The sequence below is a fragment of the Schistocerca serialis genome, chromosome 5 (assembly GCF_023864345.2).
Source record: "Schistocerca serialis cubense isolate TAMUIC-IGC-003099 chromosome 5, iqSchSeri2.2, whole genome shotgun sequence".
In the NCBI taxonomy this organism is placed as follows: Eukaryota; Metazoa; Arthropoda; class Insecta; order Orthoptera; family Acrididae; genus Schistocerca; species Schistocerca serialis.
The window spans coordinates 271,675,471-271,696,422 of record NC_064642.1 but is presented as its reverse complement, the minus strand read 5'-3'; the positions used below and the strand labels follow the sequence as shown (position 1 = coordinate 271,696,422).

Here is a 20,952-nt window from a genome sequence, read left to right as displayed (position 1 = left end):
CATTTTAAGTCACGTAACGTATCTATTCGGCGTTTCTCCAATTGATTTCTCCTCCTACGGTGTTATTTTATAAAAGTACACTGCCATAGGGTAATCATTGTCGCTAATACTCCCAAGAATGTGACACGAAATCACGCTACCTGATTATAGATGAAGTAATTCTCGTCCCTTGTCAAAAGACACCAACAGCAAGATATATTGGAAACAAAGAGGGTAACATAAATCCATCTTATAACAATCACGTGAACATCGCTTCTAAGAAGCCTCGATCCTTACATTTATTGGGTTTTATGTAGTACCATGTCCACGGTTCCTTTGCAGATTACTTCTTATTACTTTCCAGTTTCTGTGTACATACTTTAAAGGTAATTTCAGAAATTTTCTTTAGAAAGTCCGCCTTTCTACACAGATCGTTTCATTTCGTTAAAGCTATGAAAGATGTTTTGATAGCAAAGTTAAAAACAGAATATACAAATATGCAAATACAACGGCGAAACAAGGAAGACCTGAAACTTTTTCAAATCCTTCTCCTATCTCTCCAAGATTTCAGCTAGTCGAAAGAGGCCGAGAACTCTGAAAGTCTACTGAGGCAATTTATTTCAGTAGCAAATATCAAGTTCTTACTACTTTTGTGACAAGGCCTTATTTCTCCACCGTAACCATAAACGTTATTCACATGACGAGATTCTCACTGTGACCACTGCCTGACAAAAGAGGTGAAGCACCCAGAAGGGTAGGAGGAAACAAAATGTAATATTACGGGTTGAGAGATTATGTGATGTTACGGCACTGACGATAATATCGAGTCACATTTACAAGGAATTTGGCAGTAAGATCCTATACAGCAGCCCGCCGTAGATGGTATCTTCGTTTGGTCTCCTAAAACCGAACAACATAGCAATACAAATACTGGACATGGGACGGTAGTAACGATCGAACCAGAGACACAGTCTCGTGCGCTATCCTCAAAGCTATGAGTAAAGGCTGACACTAATTGTATTCGGTGGGCCGCCTGAATTTGCTCACGTAACTTGTTGATTTTAATGTCAATTCTAATTAGCTCGGAAATGGCGATTTTTTTTCTTAACAGTTATTTCTCTACCTTGCAGCACCCCTACCAACTCCTGTTCACTCTGTATATCTACGACTTTGCAGCCGATATGGATGTATGATCTATTTCAGTGCGGAAGGGTGCCGTAAAAACGTTGTGTCCTTTCCTGGGGCAAGGTGGCCCTCAGCTGTTGTAGCTGGACCTTGATGTCCTATACAGTGACACTGGGAGGGAACTGACATCCGAGAGGTCCCATGTATGTTCAATTCGGGATAAATATGTAGATCTGGTTGGCCGCGGGAGCAACTGCAAATCACGAAAACAGTTAATAGAGATGCTTCCTATCTGTGGACGAGCATTGCTCTGTTAAAAAATTGCACCACGACGTTATGACATGAGAGACAACACATAGGTCCCAGGATGTCCTTAACATACCACTGTGCCATCGGAGTCCCATCAGTCAATACCAGTTGTGACAATGGGTCATACTCGATTGGTCAATATACCATTAGGGCTACGAGTAATTCTCGTACCACAGTGACTCTCCAAACATGGGTGGAAAGTGACTCTCCAAACATGGAAGGAAAATGACTTCACCTCAGGTCGCCGCCACACTCGCCCACAGTGAAAACAATGTGACGCCACTCGTCAGGAGTCCGTCCTTCCCTCTTGTGGCACCACACTAGAGGTAGCCTTTTGTGTTATTAACACATGAGATGGTGTCCATACTGTCGCTGCTGGTAGCATCCGACCAATGAGGCGGGATATCACAGAATTCTGAAGGGAATCCAGCAGCCGTTTTCGGATGGCAGGCGCCATTGTGGTTGGTGCACAATACGGCGGCCCTCTCTTGTGGTGGTAAGGCGTGGTCGAGTGGAACCTTGATGGCGTATATGCATTCCCTTACGTTCCCATGCAGTTTGTGACAGACCCCACAAACCTCGACATTGCACGATAGCACCAGTCGTCCAAATTGATATTCACGACAAGGCCCCTTTCAAGCTAAGTCTGGTGTTGATAGTGGGGTATTCGAGCCTTTCGCAGTAACTACACATCTGGTGCTGTTCATGCCGCTTATAGACCTCTCCAGGCATGGTAACAATACTAAACACAAACACCAGTAATGCGCTCTAGGTCGCCGTTCTATTTTTCCTGTCTCATAGAATTGCAAATCTAATTATTTACATATCCGCCTATGGCGTGTACATGTACGAAGTTACATTTATATCTGATCGTTGCTACTGCTTATTTTTTTCTCACCAGTGAAGTTTCGCTCGGTGTGTCAAATCATTAATCAAACACTGACTTCTAATAGGTTATCTCAAATCATAAATGAAATATTGGTTGTGTGCATGTTATTTGGTATACGCGGTGTATGTTTCATTGTGCTGTGGTAGAGAATGAAGACAGATGACGAGATTTACTTGCTAAGTCGCCTTCTGTAAAGTGGATGACTCCACCGTTTTCGAAGATGACAGTTTTTTCCCATCCCTCAGTCGGTAAAAACAGAAACTTTATAGGATCTCTTTCTGTCCGTCTACTGTCTGTCCGATTGTTAAGAAACCTTTTCCTCAAAAACGGGTAGACATATCAAGTTGAAATGTATGTGACGTACTAGGATGTACGGTCCCTTACAAAATTAAAAAAAGTTTAAGCTTCTAACGCTAAATACTCAAAAGATACGACCATTTATGTCACATGCTTTGATACTCACAAACTCATTAACATCTGTATAGTACGTCCCATTGACATAGAATCAAGAAACTTCGCCAGAAGCAAAGTTTCACAGTACAAATGAATAAGCACAAGCCACTTGTTAATACGAAAGTTGTTATGCAATTATGATACATAAGAATACCTTTTTGACATTATAACTTACATTTTAATCATCATCCATCAACAGCATCATAAAAAATGACACCGTATGCAGAGACAAATTGTAACTAGTAGCCATGTTTTAGTGAGTTAATAGAAATATTTCATTAAATCTTCTCTCTCTGCATACGTAAACTTAAGTACCCTGCTCGCTTCCTCTTGTATGTTCGGGCTAGTCTCATGAACTACTGTAGAGATTCCGATACGGTCTTGGAATTTCCATAAAGAATATCTTGTCAGCATCGATATCAATAACAGGCCAATATCATCGAGATTCTCACTTCCTGGGGTGTATGAACTATCTACATATGTAACTAAATGTGTAGGGAACCAAAAATGGGTAAGTCCTCCTTGAGCTCACCAAATTTTGGGTAATGCAACGTGTTACAAGGCAAGGAACCGTACCATTATATTTTCAAGCGATCTCAAACAAGCTTAGTGTCTTTAACTAGTGACACCTGACGAGAAATGGCGAAAACCATAACAATACCGAAGCTATGGTATTATTTAAATCTTCCTTGCGCAGTTCCTGAGAACATTTGTCTTTCCATATAAGGTGCTACTCCAACTGAACGTCTGCTGTCCTGTTCAGAGTGGCAAGCTTGGCGAGTTAGAGGATAATATGCCCTCCAAATCGACTACAAGTTTTCCTTACTTAACACCTAATTCGCCCTTGGTGAAACTTGTAGGCGATATACGAGCAATGTAAAAGCTGTTCTCGACTTTTGCGAACCCAAGCTCGATATTTCCTTTGCAGATTAGTTATTATTACTTTCATTTTCCTGTGTACATACTTTAAAGCTAATTTCAGATATTTTCTTTAGAAATTCCACTTTTCTACAGAGATCATTTCATTTCGTTAAAGATATGAAAGATGTTTTGATAGCAAAGCATATTCACATATGCTAATACAGTGGCGAAATAAAGAAGACCTGAAACCTTTTCAAATCTTCCTCGTATCTCGCCGAGACAGATATATATTCTGGCCAATTTTATGCTTCCTTAATCAGAGCTCTAATAAAACTATTTCTGTGTGAGAGCAATTTAATATGGGGAAAGGTACGAATAATGCTGAAATGAGGCCTAAGTTCAGGAGAAAACATCGCTGCCAAAGGAAGAAATACTTAGAAAATGTCCACGTCTGTATGAATATAGAAAATAGACGAGCATGCAACCACTGATGCTTTAACCGAATGAAGTGAAATAGACTCCTGGAAATTGAAATAAGAACGCCGTGAATTCATTTTCCCAGGAAGGGGATACTTTATTGACACATTCCTGGGGTCAGATACATCACATGATCACACTGACAGACCCACAGGCACATAGACACAGGCAACAGAGCATGCACAATGTCGGCACTAGTACAGTGTATATCCACCTTTCGCAGCAATGCAGGCTGCTATTGTCCCATGGAGACGATCGTAGAGATGCTGGATGTAGTCCTGTGGAACGGCTTGCCATGCCATTTCCACCTGGCGCCTCAGTTGGACCAGCGTTCGTGCTGGACGTGCAGACCGCGTGAGACGACGCTTCATCCAGTCCCAAACATGCTCAATGGGGGACAGATCCGGAGATCTTGCTGGCCAGGGTAGTTGACTTACACCTTCTAGAGCACGTTGGGTGGCACGGGATACATGCGGACGTGCATTGTCCTGTTGGAACAGCAAGTTCCCTTGCTGGTCTAGGAATGGTAGAACGATGGGTTCGATGACGGTTTGGATGTACCGTGCACTATTCAGTGTCCCCTCGACGATCACCAGTAATGTACGGCCAGTGTAGGAGATCGCTCCCCACACCATGATGCCGGGTGTTGGCCCTGTGTGCCTCGGTCGTATGCAGTCCTGATTGTGGCGCTCACCTGCACGGCGCCAAACACGCATACGACCATCATTGGCACCAAGGCAGAAGCGACTCTCATCGCTGAAGACGACACGTCTCCATTCGTCCCTCCATTCACGCCTGTCGCGGCACCACTGGAGGCGGGCTGCACGATGTTGGGGCGTGAGCGGAAGACGGCCTAACGGTGTGCGGGGCCGTAGCCCAGCTTCATGGAGACGGTTGCGAATGCTTCTCGCCGATACCCCAGGAGCAACAGTGTCCCTAATTTGCTGGGAAGTGGCGGTGCGGTCCCCTACGGCACTGCGTAGGATCCTACGGTCTTGGCGTGCATCCGTGCGTCGCTGCGGTCCGGTCCCAGGTCGACGGGCACGTGCACCTTCCGCCGACCACTGGCGACAACATCGATGTACTGTGGAGACCTCACGCCCCACGTGTTGAGCAATTCGGCGGTACGTCCACCCGGCCTCCCGCATGCCCACTATACGCCCTCGCTCAAAGTCCGTCAACTGCACATACGGTTCACGTCCACGCTGTCGCGGCATGCTACCAGTGTTGAAGACTGCGATGGAGCTCCGTATGCCACGGCAAACTGGCTGACACTGACGGCGGCGGTGCACAAATGCTGCGCAGCTAGCGCCATTCGACGGCCAACACCGCGGTTCCTGGTGTGTCCGCTGTGCCGTGCGTGTGATCATTGCTTGTACAGCCCTCTCGCAGTGTCCGGAGCAAGTATGGTGGGTCTGACACACCGGTGTCAATGTGTTCTTTTTTCCATTTCCAGGAGTGTACATATCCTGTGGCTGTGTCTGTCTGAATATTCAGAGTAATCTTAGGAACTGCTGTAGGGCAGGGAAAGAGAGAGAGAGAGAGAGAGAGAGATAGAGAGAGAGAGAGGAAAGAGAAAGAGAGGATAGGAAGTGTTACATTATTTATTACTGTTTTAGTTCATGTGGGCGATTTTCTTTTGAATGTCATAATCTTTGTATACTACAGAATATATTCATATTATTTTTGGATGCTGACAAATCAAGCTATGAACTCCTCTTTGAAGATTATTTTCATTTTCTTGCATTATTATTTGATTATATGTCTATAGCAGAGTATTCAAATATTTCTCCTTGTCGTTCTCTATGCTATACCTTGTTTCAAGGCCCTGACTAGGTCATCTGTGTGGACGTTGAATGGAGTTGGGGACAGGTCACATTGTAACGTAACTCCAAGTGGTGTTAATATTTGTTTATATATGTTATCTCCATCTTCGATTGTAATTTTTGTCTCTTTGTAAGGAGTTCTAAGAGAGGTAATTAGATCTGCTGGACGCCTCTTTCTTCCATAATCAGTCACAACAGGTGTCAATTAACCTTTTTGAAGTCTTTTGCATAACCTAAAAATGGTCTAAGTATACTTAATTCCTTTTGTTTACCTATTGTTGAAGACTAAAAAAAACGGCAAATGCAGCATCGTTCTTTGCTAAATTATATCCACTATTCTAAACAGATTGTTGAGATGGCGCAGTTTATTATTTAACGAAGTGTTATAGACGTCATGGCCTCTGTTAACGAGGCTAATTCCTCTACAGTTGTCTAGGTCAGTTATGTTGCCTTTCTTGAATATGGAGAATATTTTTGCCAAATCACGCTCATCAGGTTACTTACCTGCAGCCGAATATATATCAGTGAGATGTAGCATGTATTCCTTCAGTTACAGACTTCCGTATTAAAGCAATTCGGCCCGAGTTTCACACCTTATTCATCCAGTTAGATGAGATCGGTGTCTCAATTGATTGTGCAAATGTCACCGAGTGGGATAGGTCACTGGTTAACACACTGGACTCGCATTTGGGAGGACGATGGTTCAAACCCGCTTCCGACCATCTTGATTTAGGTTTTCCGTGATTTCCCCAGATCTCTTAAGGGATATGCTAGGATAGTTCCTTGGACGGGGGGGCGGCCACTTTCGTTCTCCATCCTTCCCTAATCCGAGCTTTTGCTCCTTCTCAAATGACCTAATTGTCGATGGGATGTTAAACAATAATCTCCTCATCCTCTCCAAATATCACAATACTCTTTTGCTGCTGAGTGTTCAACCCAGTGACTTTTACGGTGATCTTCCAATCGTTTTAAATTTTTATCTTTTAACTGGAAAAAGCTTTGTATACTTTTCCATTTACCTGAGAAACAGAAACCTGGCTTCTCCACCACCACCACCAACAACTACAACAATAACGACAACAGTAACAGTGACAATAATTACTAACTGGTGTCGAAAATGGTTGTGAGAGTAACAGCAATAATATAAACAGGGGAAGTATAGTTGTTCTGGAGGCATGCCTGAAATAATTGTAAATAAAAATATTAATGTTTGCTTGTCAACAATTTTAAATCTGTTCAATAATTGATTTCAAATTTTCGCACAAGATTTCCTTCGAATACATACATGTTTTATACACCTACTGGAGCGTCGTATGATGTGTAAAATGTATGTATTGTATAAATAATAAATAAAAATGTAATATATATATGTAAGAAAGATTCAGCTTTTCCTACCTGTGGAGTTTTTGGAACCTGCAGTATCTTTAGAAATCACGTGAGTTTTCATTTCGCTTGGTCGCTACACACAAATTATTAGTCCAACAGAAAACATAAATAGGAACTTCTTGTGGGAAATTTTATTTAAAGTTTCATACTGGGATACGATTTTGCTGGAGGTCACAGTTTTCGAGTTATCCGAGAAAACCGTATTTGAAGGTCACTTTTTCTTGGATAGTTCGAAAACTGCTGCCTCTAGCGAAACCGTATTCCAATACGGCATTCAACTACATTAAATTTCCTACGTAAAGGTCACTTCATATTTATTTATTTATTTATTTATTTTTTATTTTTTCGTAAGACTGGTACTTTGCGAATAGCGACCGAGAAAATTTGAAAACCTTGCGCGTGGTATTTGAATATGTCACGGGTTGCATAAAACACACAATTAAAGGCACCTGAAGCGTCCGGTACACAGGGTTAAGATTAATAAAACCGACAATGTTTAAGAACAGATTTCTGCATGCACAAGGAGTTTAAAAATGCTTTGAACATGGGCAGTGCGCCGTAACGAGAACAAATTTGTGCATAACGCATTACACAACTGGGCCGCATGCACATTATGATGAATGTCCATAGCAATCATCATGAGATTGTAGGTGTAAAGTTCTCAGTTGATTTACGGGATATAATGTCCTTACGTAATGTAATATAACTGTAATATTCCGGCTGTGAGTACCAGCAATAATGCGCAAACGTAATATGATACGACAACGCTCTTTGCTCTAACGACAACGCTCTTTGCTGAAAAAAAGGAGCATCTATGTTTTTCTTGTAATTGTTGGAGATAAGTCTGCATACAGAAGTATTGTTAAGTGCAGAGGTCAACATGTAATCGCGATTATCTAGAATAAAAATTGAATTTGTGGACAAAAGGAAGGTAAATATCCTTACGAATTTTTACTCGATATTGGATCCTCGGACCTTCATAAAAGCAATTAATGTGTTTAGTAACACAGTGCGTAGTGATTTCTTCGCGAATTAACAATACTGGGCGAATCTGCTACTCTCACGGCCCGAACGACGCGCAATACTTCGCCGTCAGCTTTTATGTTCAAGACGTTCCCTAAGCGACTAGTTTGTTAGTCAGAATATATCATACTGCCACTGTTGATCAACCTTATCATTCTGAAAGTGTGTCTAGAATTCCATATCTTACGGCGACTGTGAATATCGTAGCTGCTAAAGCAGACGGTGTCTTCATCGCGAGTTGTAGCAGTTTTCTCCGTCTTTGCTTGGCGTTCTCTGAGAACCGGAGAAGCAGAAACCTCCGACCACCAGCTCATCCTGTACCTAACCCGTTCTCTCTTTACAGCAGCCAAGAGGAAAACACATTCATCAATAGTCAAATTTTTTCACAGATTGTTTATGTTAGGTAAGAATTTTATAACTTATGTTTCTAGGCAAAACAAATCAAAAGAAAGTTTTTTTTTTTAGTGCCGTACCTATCTTATCTTTGTGAAATACAAGATTCAAAGAGCAACTTATTTAATTAAATAATTTTTGTTTTTGCATAGAAGAGTTTCATTTCAAGGGAACAGATAATCGTACTTTCGCTCACACCAGGTTGGCGGGCAACTTGTCTGGAGCTTGTAGTAGTGTCCATCTCAATGTTCTGCAGAACCTAGTATGTACTCCAAATCTGGTATACGCACAGTACACCGCCTCCCTGCAGTTTCGTCTCTCTGAAAGGGCCCATGATCATACAGACACCCAAAAAGGCCTTGAAATGTTGTGTGATGTGGTTCGTGTCTGTCAGGGTACTAATTTTGATATAACTGTGCTGCCTGTAAGCCGTTCAAGTCTGTATGGCGGCACGAAAACTTCCACTCGGCTTGTTCCCGACATGAGTACCGGACCATGCTGCTTCATAAACGCTGTGTCAATCACACATCCTGCCCCCTCCCCCCGTCCTTAGTTTTTCCTCTCCAACCAACCTCTTTTTCTTTCTCATCATCTGTCCAGATTCCCCCCGTCTGCCCTTGGCTGTAGTATGTCATATTTGCCAACTTTTTAGAGCAGTGCTCAAGTGAATGTTCAGTGTTGGACGTCTTTCCAAAGTGTTGCGAACAGAAATCATGCTGCCCGCTGGGTGTGAATTTTATGTCTCTTGCGAACAGAAACCAGACCATGGCCGTGTTTTCTAACTGTCTGTCTATTATTTTACCTGTCTGCTTCATATGTATTTTATTAGCATCATCATCCCTTTGTTCTATGTTTTAAGTTCCACGATTTTTCGCCATGTTACCATTTAAGTCTCCGATTTTATCGCCTGTTTTTATTATTTATTACCTTCATTTTTTTAAAACAAATTCTGTAGGCTGAAGAGTGGCATACTAAGCTGCTGCCAGCCCTCCTCCTTCGGGGGGGGGGGGGGGGGGGGGGGGGAAATCGAAACCCAATAAAGGAACAAAGGAATAAAGGAGCAACACATAAGGAACACACGGCACGAGGTCAGAGGAACTGCCATTCGTCCGCGCCATTGTCGTGGTAACGATGCATTTCAAGACACAGATTCATAGAACCTTTTTTCCTCCATCTCCGTTCATGAATTTTGTCCATTTTATTAACGTTCATTCTATATACACCATGTGGGGCCCCAATTGGTATATAATAAAAATTTGTTGGCAGACTTTCAACGCAATCGGCGAAGATCCTACGGAGATTTAATATTTTGAGAAAACGAACATCTACATCCACATATAGAAAAGTGTATATGTTGGTTTGCTCAAAATCTTAAACCCCCGACAGTTTTTCGCCCTTCTGTGTACGCCTCCCATCCCCCACGCGCATCCTCTATGACCTCATTTCTTTCTCCCATCTGCTCCTATTCTTCGAACATCTCTGTATACTCTACACCTCCCACCAACTTGATGCCCCTCACCCCCTGGTTGCTCCTTTCCTCTCCAATCCCCACCCTCTGCTACGCATTCACTGTTGTTGTCCCTCCTACCCTCCATCTCTACACCCTTCACCTCCTTTCCCAAGGTGGCTTTCGTCAACTCCCCCTCCTGGATGATGCCCTCCCTCGCTCCATTTATCCCTCCTATCAACTCTGATCCTTACCCCACATCCTTTCCACTGTCCTTTCCCTGGGCTGCCTCTTCCCCCCATTCCATCCTGTTTTCTCCCCACCTAACCTCTCTCTGCCTCCCCTCCCCCCGAGTCCTTTTGTATTCCCCTCCTCCGCCTTTCCCCACTCCCTGTCTGCCCAGCACCCCCCGCCCCTCTTATGGGTCCTCGTCTTCCATCGGCTCCTTTCCCCCTCGCCCCCACTTCGTTTCTCCTCTCCTTCTCCCCCCTCCCTTTTCTTTCCCATCATCTGTCCAGATTCCCCCCGTCTGCACTCGGCTGTGATATGCCACATCTGTGCCAACTTTTTAGTGCAGTGCTCAAGTAAATGTTCAGTGTTGTTCGCCTTTCCAAAGTGTTACGAACAGAAATCATTCTGTCGCTGAGTGTGAATTTTATATTTCTTGCGAACAGAAACCAGACTATCGCCGTGTTTTTTTAATTGTCTGTCTATTATTTTACCTGTCTGTTTCATATGTACTTTATTAGCATCATCAACCCTTTGTTTTATGTTTTAAGTTCCACGATTTTCCGCCATTTTACCATTTAAGTCACCGATTTTATCGCCTAAATTATTGTTTATTATCTTCATCTTTTAAAAACAAACTCTGTAGGCTACAGAGCGGCGTCCTATGCTGCTGCCAACCTGCCGCCTTCGGGGGGAATCGAAACTCAATAATGGAAAAAAATAAAAATTCGCTGAAAACGTGTGCTTTCTCTTTCCTTTCTTTTCTATTTAAGCAAACTGAGACACAGTAACAGTAGGTAGAGATGGAACAAATATCAGAGGATACCTCATTTCCATCCGGCCTGCAGGCGTGCGACTACTGACCTGCGGGCACGACCTGGAAGACGCAGGGCGCGCGCTGCGTGCCGACGGCGTTCCTGGCGCGGCACACCAGCTGGCCGTAGTCGGCCTCGGCGCGCGGCGTGTACAGCAGCAGGCTGCGGCCGCGCTCCACCGACCACGCGGCGGCCGGCAGCTCGCGTTCGTCAGCGCTGCCGTTGAAGCTCCAGCTGAACGACAGCCCGTGGCTGGGGTTCGCGTCCACCTCGCACGACACGCGCACCGCCTCGCGCCGCGCCACGCCGTACGTCAGCTGCTGGTTCTCCGAGCACAGCGGCCGGTCTGCGCACCAGGCCAGCAGCGGTAAGTTAGGCGGAGAGTCTTACAGCTACTGTATGCCAAACTAACGGGTGGCGCACTTTTCAAGTAGCACGTTCCCCTCTGAATGCGAAAGCAGTACCTCGACTCCTGAAGCAGAGTAAACAGACCTTTGCTCTGTTTCTCGATGGGCACAGAACCTAGGTCTGAAACTAAACCCCAAGAAATCCCAGGTCCTTCTTTTATCTATCCAAAGTAAATCAGCCGGTACTTTCGCGAAACAGTCCCTCAAATACTCTTCAATAGTACCCAAAGACCGTACCAAAAAACTGTAAAAGACCTTGGAATAATCTTGGATGAACACCTAAACTTGGAAGAACAAACAGTCACAGCTTGCCCGAAATCGCTCTCCTCCCTACATGCAATCCAAAAATTAAGAAAAATATTTCCAACCAATGTTAAACAAAAATTTTTCCAAACACTAGTCTTGCCTAATCTTTACTACTGTGATGTAGTTCAACAAGGCACAAATAGTGAAAATTCGAGATGCGTCGAGCTAGTGTAAGATACGTGTGTGATACACGATTGTATGATCATATCAATCCTTCATACTTCCATCTAGGTTGGCTATGCCCACATAAGGTACGCGATCTCCACACGATGCACTTTCTTCATCGATTTCTTAGTCACTGGTGCCCCCAATACCTATCTTCTCACATTAAACACCTATCATCATTCCACAACCGCAATACCAGATCGGATACGTCTAGCTTCTTGGCTGTACCTTTTACATAACACAAAATCTTTCTCCGTGTCATTCTCCCTCTCAGCCATAAGACTATGGAACGCGCTCACCTGTGATCTACGTCTCATCCAGAACCACTCAACATTCAAGAGGGAACTCAAAACTTACATATTAGGGACGGTATAGCCACCATCGTTGTGCACCTCTCATCTCTTTCTTTCTCCTCTGCATCATAGCCTCGAATTTTACCATTCTATTGCTCTTCCTCTTCTAAATCTCTTTCACCCCATTCTCTTGTCTTATGTCTCTATTCGATGTGAATAACTCACAAGCTGCAAGAACATAACGAGAAAATTCCCAACTAGCAATAGGACTGACATTCATAAAAGAAAAATATGTTTACTTTCATATACATAGTCATTATTATTATTATTATTATTATTATTATTATTATTATTATTATTATTGATTGTTATAATTATTTTTTATTGTTATAATTATCCTTATACTACTATTATAATCTCTATTTTTTCTTTAACATTAATACTGTATAACACGTGGTATGTCCATAATGTTCAGTACAAACTGAAATTCGTTCAATCTGAGTATGCCTAGTTAGGTGTAAGAGAGGGCCTGAAAGCTCTAATCTTGCCAGGTAAAATAAATGCATACATAAATAAAATAAATAAACAGCTAAATCAAAGGGCCGTTTTCCGCAATAATAAATTGTTATCGTTCTTCAATCAGCATTTCAGTTCATTCAGTCAGGGAAGATAGAAGTTTCTCTTTGCGGTCTGCAAAATGACTTGCTCCACAGAAGAAAGAACTGAAATTGTGGAAGTATATATAAACAAGTTCTATTAAGGAAACTAGTGAAATTTTCGTGGTGAGGTATCCGAATAGACGACTACCTGCAGAGAGAGCAATACAAAATCTGTATAAAAATTGGCGCACCTACGGATCGGGCAAGATGTACAACGACAAAGAATTCCTTCAACTCGCACGTCAGAGGTTACTGCAGATGTTCGCAGAAGAATTATTCAGAGCCTAAAGAAGTCAACATGTAAATTGACACAAAATGTGTATGTAAAATTTTATAAAGTATTCTGTGACAGCAGCACAGTGATGGGTATAAAACGCTAAAAATCATATAAGAACAGTCCAGATCGCGCTTTCAGATTTTTAATTTCTTAGCAGCCGGTTTCAGCCCTTTCCTGAGATCATCTTCGGGCTTTTCCCGCCACCAGCATCCATAATGACGGGGACAAGCCTGCTGAAGGGGGTTTGAGCAAAGAGCAGAAAAATGCTGCTAACAAATAAAGAATCTGAAAACTTGATCGAGACTGTTTTCATTTTATTTTAAATGTTTGTAAGTAGAGGGGGTTCCAGCTTTTATTTATATGTCTTAATCCGAAGCCATATCGAGTGATTGTTGTGCAGTAATTACGGGAAGATGACTGTCATAAACGTGTAGTTTACCACACGTGGCTTTTGAATAACATTAAAGATGGTTTGTTAGACCCTTTCCATTACTTCATGAGTGATGAAACATGGTTTCGCCTTTCTGGTCATGTGAATCCACAGAACACGAGGTACTGGGCAACGGAGAACACTAACACCGTGTGTCAGCAACCATTCCATGATTTAAAAAATCGGAGTTTGGTCCGCTGTATCAGGAACATGCATCATTGTACCGATATTTGTTGATACTACCGTCAAGACTATTGCATGTATAGATATTTTTGATATATTTTGTGCTCAACTTACTGAATATGAAAAACAATACCTGCTCTTCTAGCAAGATGGGGCAACATGCCAAGCGTCTGAGGTATCCATGAAGCAGTCCATGATATCTTCACTGAGGGCGAACTGTCAGCAAAACTTTATGGCCACTACATTCGCCGAATAAAACAACAAGTGATTTCTTACCAATGGGACACTTTAAGAGCAAGGTGTATGAAAAAAAATCCACACATAATGCAGCAACTGAAAGCCAAAATCAGCCGTGAAGTTATCGCTGTCGATATCCGAACGTTACGCCGCATGTATGTGAAAATGCTCAGACATGCACAGCTGTGTACTGACGTTAGGGGGGGGGGTCACTTTCAACATATTCTACAAATTATTTTTCAGGATGTTTTCCATCCTACGTAAATAGTAAGTTCATTTTAGCTCACTGTTTCTGAAATTTCACTGCATTTTCTTTAGACATACTCAGGCTACTTTTACCTACGCCATCCTTTATAAAGTTTTCTGTAGCTTACACTAAGCTAAACGAAAGCTCATGATGGGCCAGAAGCAATTCATTGCAATAGAAGGGGACACCGGTATAGTTACTGACAAAGAGGAAATTTTACACCTCATTCGGAACTTTTACACCCGACTTGTGACATTCCTCTTACATTGGACAGTTCATTATTTCCTAAATTTTGCACTATATGGGACGCTGCAGTAAGAAAGAAACTTTTAAGCATTTCCTGTACTTGTGATTTATGGTACTATTATTACACACACATGATCGAAGTTATATTTACATACGTATGCACTGTAACAATGACAGTGGACCGATCGACAACCACTTAGTGGTTGATGTGGCTAACGTTTATTTTAAGTTTTGCTTGTTCTAATTACACTGTTGGCAAACCTCATCATTTAAAAATAAACATTCAAGTGATTGTTGACAAGCAACAAACTCATAGCTGCAGACATTTACCTGACGAAAACGGCTTCCTATAAAGGACGTACGTAAGCAATAGAAAAAGTACTACAACAGGTACTGGATGCAAGTTCAGATGACGACAGTGATATAGATATGTTTTCTGCTGATACTTATGTCATTACTAACGATGGACCGAGTGAACATCCAGACGTTAACGAAGTGAATCTCTCTGAAAATGAGGACAATTTTGAAACAGGTGATGAAAATGTAGACTCTGGTGACAAGGAAATGGTCGAAAAAATCACAGGAGAAAGGTAAATTATGGAAAAAGTTATCTCCTCCTCAAAGTCGTTGCAGACAGCATGGTTACAGGTAAGCCAGAGTTGACAGCTTACAGTGAAACCATGAAACTTTTTTTACTGGTGATATGCAGAATGAAATTTGCCTCCAAACTAATTCTGAGGGCACTTCTAAACACCGAAGTTCGTTGAACGGTATTACTGCAGAAGAATTGATAGTATTTTGTGGACTGCGTATTCTTGCGAGTCTTATGAGAGTGAAGAAAGAATCAGTAGTAAATTCATGGCGCCGAGGTCAGTAGTTACTGAAAAATTGGGAAAAGTCAGATTTGTTCAAATTTCACGTCTCCTTCGTTTTGACGATAAAATGAAAAGACTTGAACCTAGAATGTCAGATACATTAGCTCCAGTTAGAAAAATTTTTGACAGTGCAACCAGCAGATTTCAAACGAACAGTTGGTTTGCATTTAGGGGAACATGTCCATTTCTTCTGTTCAGGAGAAGATAAAGAACCGAATATTGAATGAAAGTTTTGATTGCAGTAGACGCCCAAGCTTTCTACGCACACAGTATAGAAGTGTAAACAGTAAAAAATAACGAGGGAAGAGAAAGGACCTAAAGTCTTCGTGAAGCCAAGCATGTGATCTGTAATTTATATGGGACCGGCAGGGCCGTCACAGCTAACAGTTATTTTACATTCTGTGAGCTAGGAGAGTTCCTTCTAGCACAGAATATGAAGCAGGAAAGCACATTGCGGCATAAGAAGTCAGAGTTCCCAGCATTCCTATTCTGAAAAACAAACACAGGGCGGTAAACTATTCACTTACCAATGAATTAACGTTGGCGACTTATGCGCCAGCAAATAATAGAGCGGTACTACTTCTCTCATCCCAAGATCATTATGATTCAGGTGCTAAAGAAGCAAGTGACGCCAGGCCAGAAGTCAACATGAATTATAATGTTACCAAAAGTTGTGTTGATGTGCTGTACGACTTAGTGATGGAATATACAGGCTAAAGATACACCAGACAATATTGCTAGTCTGAAAGCTTTCGTTCTCTGGATGACGAAAAATTCATCAAGGAAAACGATAGATAACAATCTAAACGTTACAGTGATAAAAGTAGCAGACAAAATAAAGACAAGAAGTAATAGTGTTGTAGACAATGCAAACTTAGTGACGTTCAGAACAGAAAAAGGAGATAGGAAAATAAAATTATCTTGGAAATACATGCACATATAATTTTGTGTGTAATGTCCCTTTGTTGTAATCAAGACAATGGCCTGTAATAAACAAATATTAAAAGTAAATTACCTAGAATTGAACTCTGATTGTACCCTGCTGCATTCAGTCGAATCTCTGTTTGGAATTATATTCCGAATTATGGATGTTGACAACAGTGATTAGAGATTTGAAGATTCGTATTACTGGTAGCGAAACGCATTAGAGACAGCATTACAGTCTGTTATTGGGACTTTTCTGGTTGCATTCCCTTCCGGGACACATGAGCCACTGAAGTGATTTGCTCCAAAACTTTTATTTCACATTAATTTTCTGTGTTAATGGTTATTGCTCCCTCCATATTTAGCGAATCCGTTTCCGATTTTTTTTTAATGGAGTGGTGTTACTCCCCGGGTTAGTTTCAATTCCAGGTGTTTTGTACTTTAGTTTGTAAGCTATTGTATTAAGTAGAAACAGAAGTAAAACTTCAAACAACCAAGATCCCTGTTGTACGGTATTTATTGTGGCGACCGGTTTCAGCAAACTACGCTGCCGTCACCAGATCTATAAAGCATACATCAACATCTCGAAGCAGACTGGAATCAGATATAAAAGGGTGTAATACAACTTAACATAAGTATAGACTATACTACTGCGTATAACATACCTTCTGTAGTACATTTCAGTTAATCTACACAAGATCCATTTTATATCGAATCGTATCATAGAACGATTTTTCATGAACATGAGAAAAACAGTATATTAACAAGTCAAGCATAAAATAACATAGAAGTGACAAAGTCGTTGTAGATCCATACGACAATTACAATCGCAAGAAGAGAAAGGGCTTTAAAATGGCTGGTTAGTCGAGAAATAATAGTGACAGGATATTCCTGAAACATTTCTTTATTCATTTCTGCTCTGCCCATCTTCAGATGACATGGCGATAAATATATTTCTTTACAATCTTCCACAGCAGATTTCACCTAAAGATGTGTGCTACTAACAACCTAGTGAAGTGGCTAGTGTCACTTCGCACCGATTAATTTTCTTAAGCGGGAACGGACGCCAGCCACTTCACTCGGCTGTTAGTAGCACACATGTTTATGTGAAATCTTACATTGCTTTGTGGAATTGTAAAACCTATGTCGGTTTTGACGTTCTTTGACAACTTTGTCAAACTTTTATGTTCACTTTGTATCAAAGGGTATGTATTACGTCTTAAATGTCTTGTTGTTGTATGGTGGTTTACTATAGGGGCTCCATTTATACGCGAGTGTAATTTTGCAAGATTGTAAAAAAACGTATTTATCACTAGGTCATCTGAAGATGGGCTGAGCCCGAAACGCAAAATGAACAGCAAAAGGTTACAGAAATACTCTGTGACTTATTTCGCAACTAGCCGGCCACATTAAAGCCATTCCTATTCTCATGAATCATAAAACAGCTGTACATGAAAAACGTGCGTATTACACTGATTACACAAGCACATTTTCGTACATTTGCACAATGAAGACTGAGATTCTCAGGTAAACATCGTAGACGTTACAAGCAGCCACAAGGTGGCACTGTGGCATAATTTACAAAGAAAAATGGGTCGTGCCATTTAAAAAATGAAAAAAACGAATGATCGAAGAACGTTACAGTGCTGACATACAATAAATACATAATCGAAATCAGAGTTTGTTATAAAAATCTATAAATTGAAGAACAGAACAGGGAGCACTATATCTCCAATGTGACGTTTAATACATAAGTAGTGAACCCAGTCGTAGTACCTGAAAGTCTAGCTACATGTTGATGGCGTAAATCACGTGATTGTATGAAGCCAGCTCAGTGATATCATCGTATAATTTCTGTACTTAGGATGACGTGTTTTTGGTAGTTGTCGGTGGAGCACTTGATGTCTCCTTTGCTTAACTCACCGAGGCACCAAACACAGTGCATGGCTCTCGAGGCTTTATGCTCCTTGCATTTTATGACATTTGCATTTTTACTGTTTTTGTTTTTGTAATGCGAACATGCCATATGACTGACTTCCCTACTTCTGTATTAAATGGCATGCTTAGGGTACATTGCTTCCTATTATTTTGTATACTATTCATTTATTATTATTATAAACAAATAAATGTAACTTACTACGATTTAGATTATTTCTCTATTACATGTCTGCAGTGTAAAACACTTGAATCGTTGGTTTGTCTTTATATTTTATACAACACGATGTATGCCGCTTCTACCACAGTTCCACTGAGTGACTGCTTGTAACGTCTGTTAAATTTACTTGAGAATCTCAGAATTCTGATAACAGACGGAAATGAACTTGTGTAATAACTGTAACACTATTAAAATTATTGCACTCTGATCTTATTCGAAAGTAAATCCAATAACGTCTACATCTACAACCACATACATACCCCGCAAGCCAGTATAGGGTGCGCGACGTTAGGTACCCAGTAACACTGCTAATAATTTCCTTTCCTCTTCCACTCACGAACAGAGCGAGAGGAATCGATCATCTATATGCCTCCGTATGAGCCATGATTTTTCGTATCTTATGTTCGTGGTCCTTACCCGAAATGTATGTTGGCGGCAGTAGGATCGTTCTGCAGTCAACTCCAAATGCCGGTTCTCTAAATTTTCTCAACAATATTCCTCGACAAGAACTTCGATTTCCCTCCAGGGAGTCCCATTGGAGTTCCCGAATCATCTCCGTAACACTTGAGTGTTGCTTGAATCTACCGGCAAGAAATCTAGCAACCCGCCTGGGAAATGCTTGTTTCCTTTAATCCGACATGGTAATGAATCGGAACATTCGAGCAGTACTCAAGAATAGGTCGGGTAGCGTCCTATATGCGGAGTCCTTTGCATATGAACCACACTTTCCCAAAATTCTCACAATAAACCAAAGTCGATCATTCGCCTTCCCTCCGAGATCCTCACATTTTCGTCCTACTTCATGCCGCTTTGCATGATTACATCGAGATATTAAAACGGCGCTACTGTTACAATCAGCTGCATCCGAACATTACATGTTTGTTTTTTCTACTCATCCGATTTAAATTACTTTTTTCCACATTTAGAGCTTGCTGCCATTCAACACACCAATTAGAAATTTTGTCTAAGTCATTTTGCATCCTCATACAGCTACTCAACTTCGACAGCTTCCCGTACACTTCTTCTCTGCTGGGCCCCTATCTTGCACAAAGTCGACATGAGATCTTCTTTATACTTTTGACAGAATTAACTTCAACTCTTTACTTCTTGTTGATTACACTGTTTCACAACAAGTTTTTTTTGGCATAAGTCCCATTTTCAAGTGTACCTGTTAACATTACGTTTGTACTTAATTTTATTGTAGGTCTATGTTACATATAGATGGAGTGACGTCCACAAATATTTTCGAACGTAATTTCTTTTATGTACCACGTTGTTAACATAGGTCACGTATTTACTTTTTACAGAAGAATGAGAGTGAAATTTTATATTACTTTTTATGACAGTTTTAAAATTATAGATCTTTCCAATGTCAATGTAATAGGACTATGAGATTTCCCCTTCTATTATACTTAGGTCAAGATAGGGTGACGTCATGTAGACGTGCGGTCATAGTGCTGTGTATTTTATTTATTTCTTTTTTTTTTTATCGAGTTGTGTTCATCCATTTTCTGTTTCTATAACGTCAACAACGATTTACACATAATTTTTATGTTTTCGGTCTGTTTCTTCATTCAGGATGTCATGCGGATATCTTTTTATGTGTGCGTGAAAGATCCAACCATGAACATATTGGAAGAACTAGACACATCCTAAACGAATAAACGCACCAAAGTATAATAAAAGACAAAATCTCATTGTACTGTTGTGCAGACATAGAATAAAATGATACGTAAGTGCAATGTCGACAGGAGCACTTGAAACTGTCACATATGCCGAACTAAGCTTGCCGTGAACCTACGTAATAAACAAGATATAAACAGATGCAATAATTTTTGTCAAAAGTTTAAAAAGTATGTAAGTAAATAAATGTGTTACGACAGTGTAACTTGTATGAAAATTAGTCAAGCCAACCATACGAGTTGATGTTTCTTTGTCCTATCATATGCGAATGTAGATTTCAACATCCAGGGGTTTAAATTAGTAATCAATACAACAAGAGAACACTAGCTCATAGTAACCAAGCTGAGATTGCTACAACATTCTATCCTTACGGTGAATGGGACACATACTACTTGCGCCAACTGTTTCAGCTCATTATAGGAGAGCTGAGAAGCAGAATGTCTGTTTCAAGATGGCACTGCTGTGTACTCACAGGTCACGTTGAGGTAGACGGGGTTGCTCTCGCCGTCGCCCTCATGGTTGCTGCCGACGCAGGTATAGATGCCAGCGCGATCGCGCGTCACAGCTTGCAGCACGAGGCTCTGGTTGGCCAAGATGGTTCCCGTGGAAGCGTTGTTGTGGAGCGGCTTGCCCTGCAACCGAAGCACCGCATTG

General features: G+C 41.3%; 1 protein-coding gene across 1 annotated transcript in view; it reads right to left on the bottom strand.

The window, feature by feature from the left end:
* The window catches only part of LOC126481897 (nephrin-like), a gene marked incomplete at its 3' end in the record, with an annotated part of 714,415 nt that overhangs the window by 15,096 nt on the left and 678,367 nt on the right, over window positions 1–20,952 (bottom strand). The window contains exons 9-10 of the mRNA XM_050105855.1: window positions 20,771–20,930; window positions 11,261–11,557 (exon numbers count right to left, since the gene is read on the bottom strand). Of these exons, the coding sequence (XP_049961812.1) occupies window positions 11,261–11,557; window positions 20,771–20,930 (457 nt within the window). The remainder of the gene's footprint in view (window positions 1–11,260; window positions 11,558–20,770; window positions 20,931–20,952) is intronic.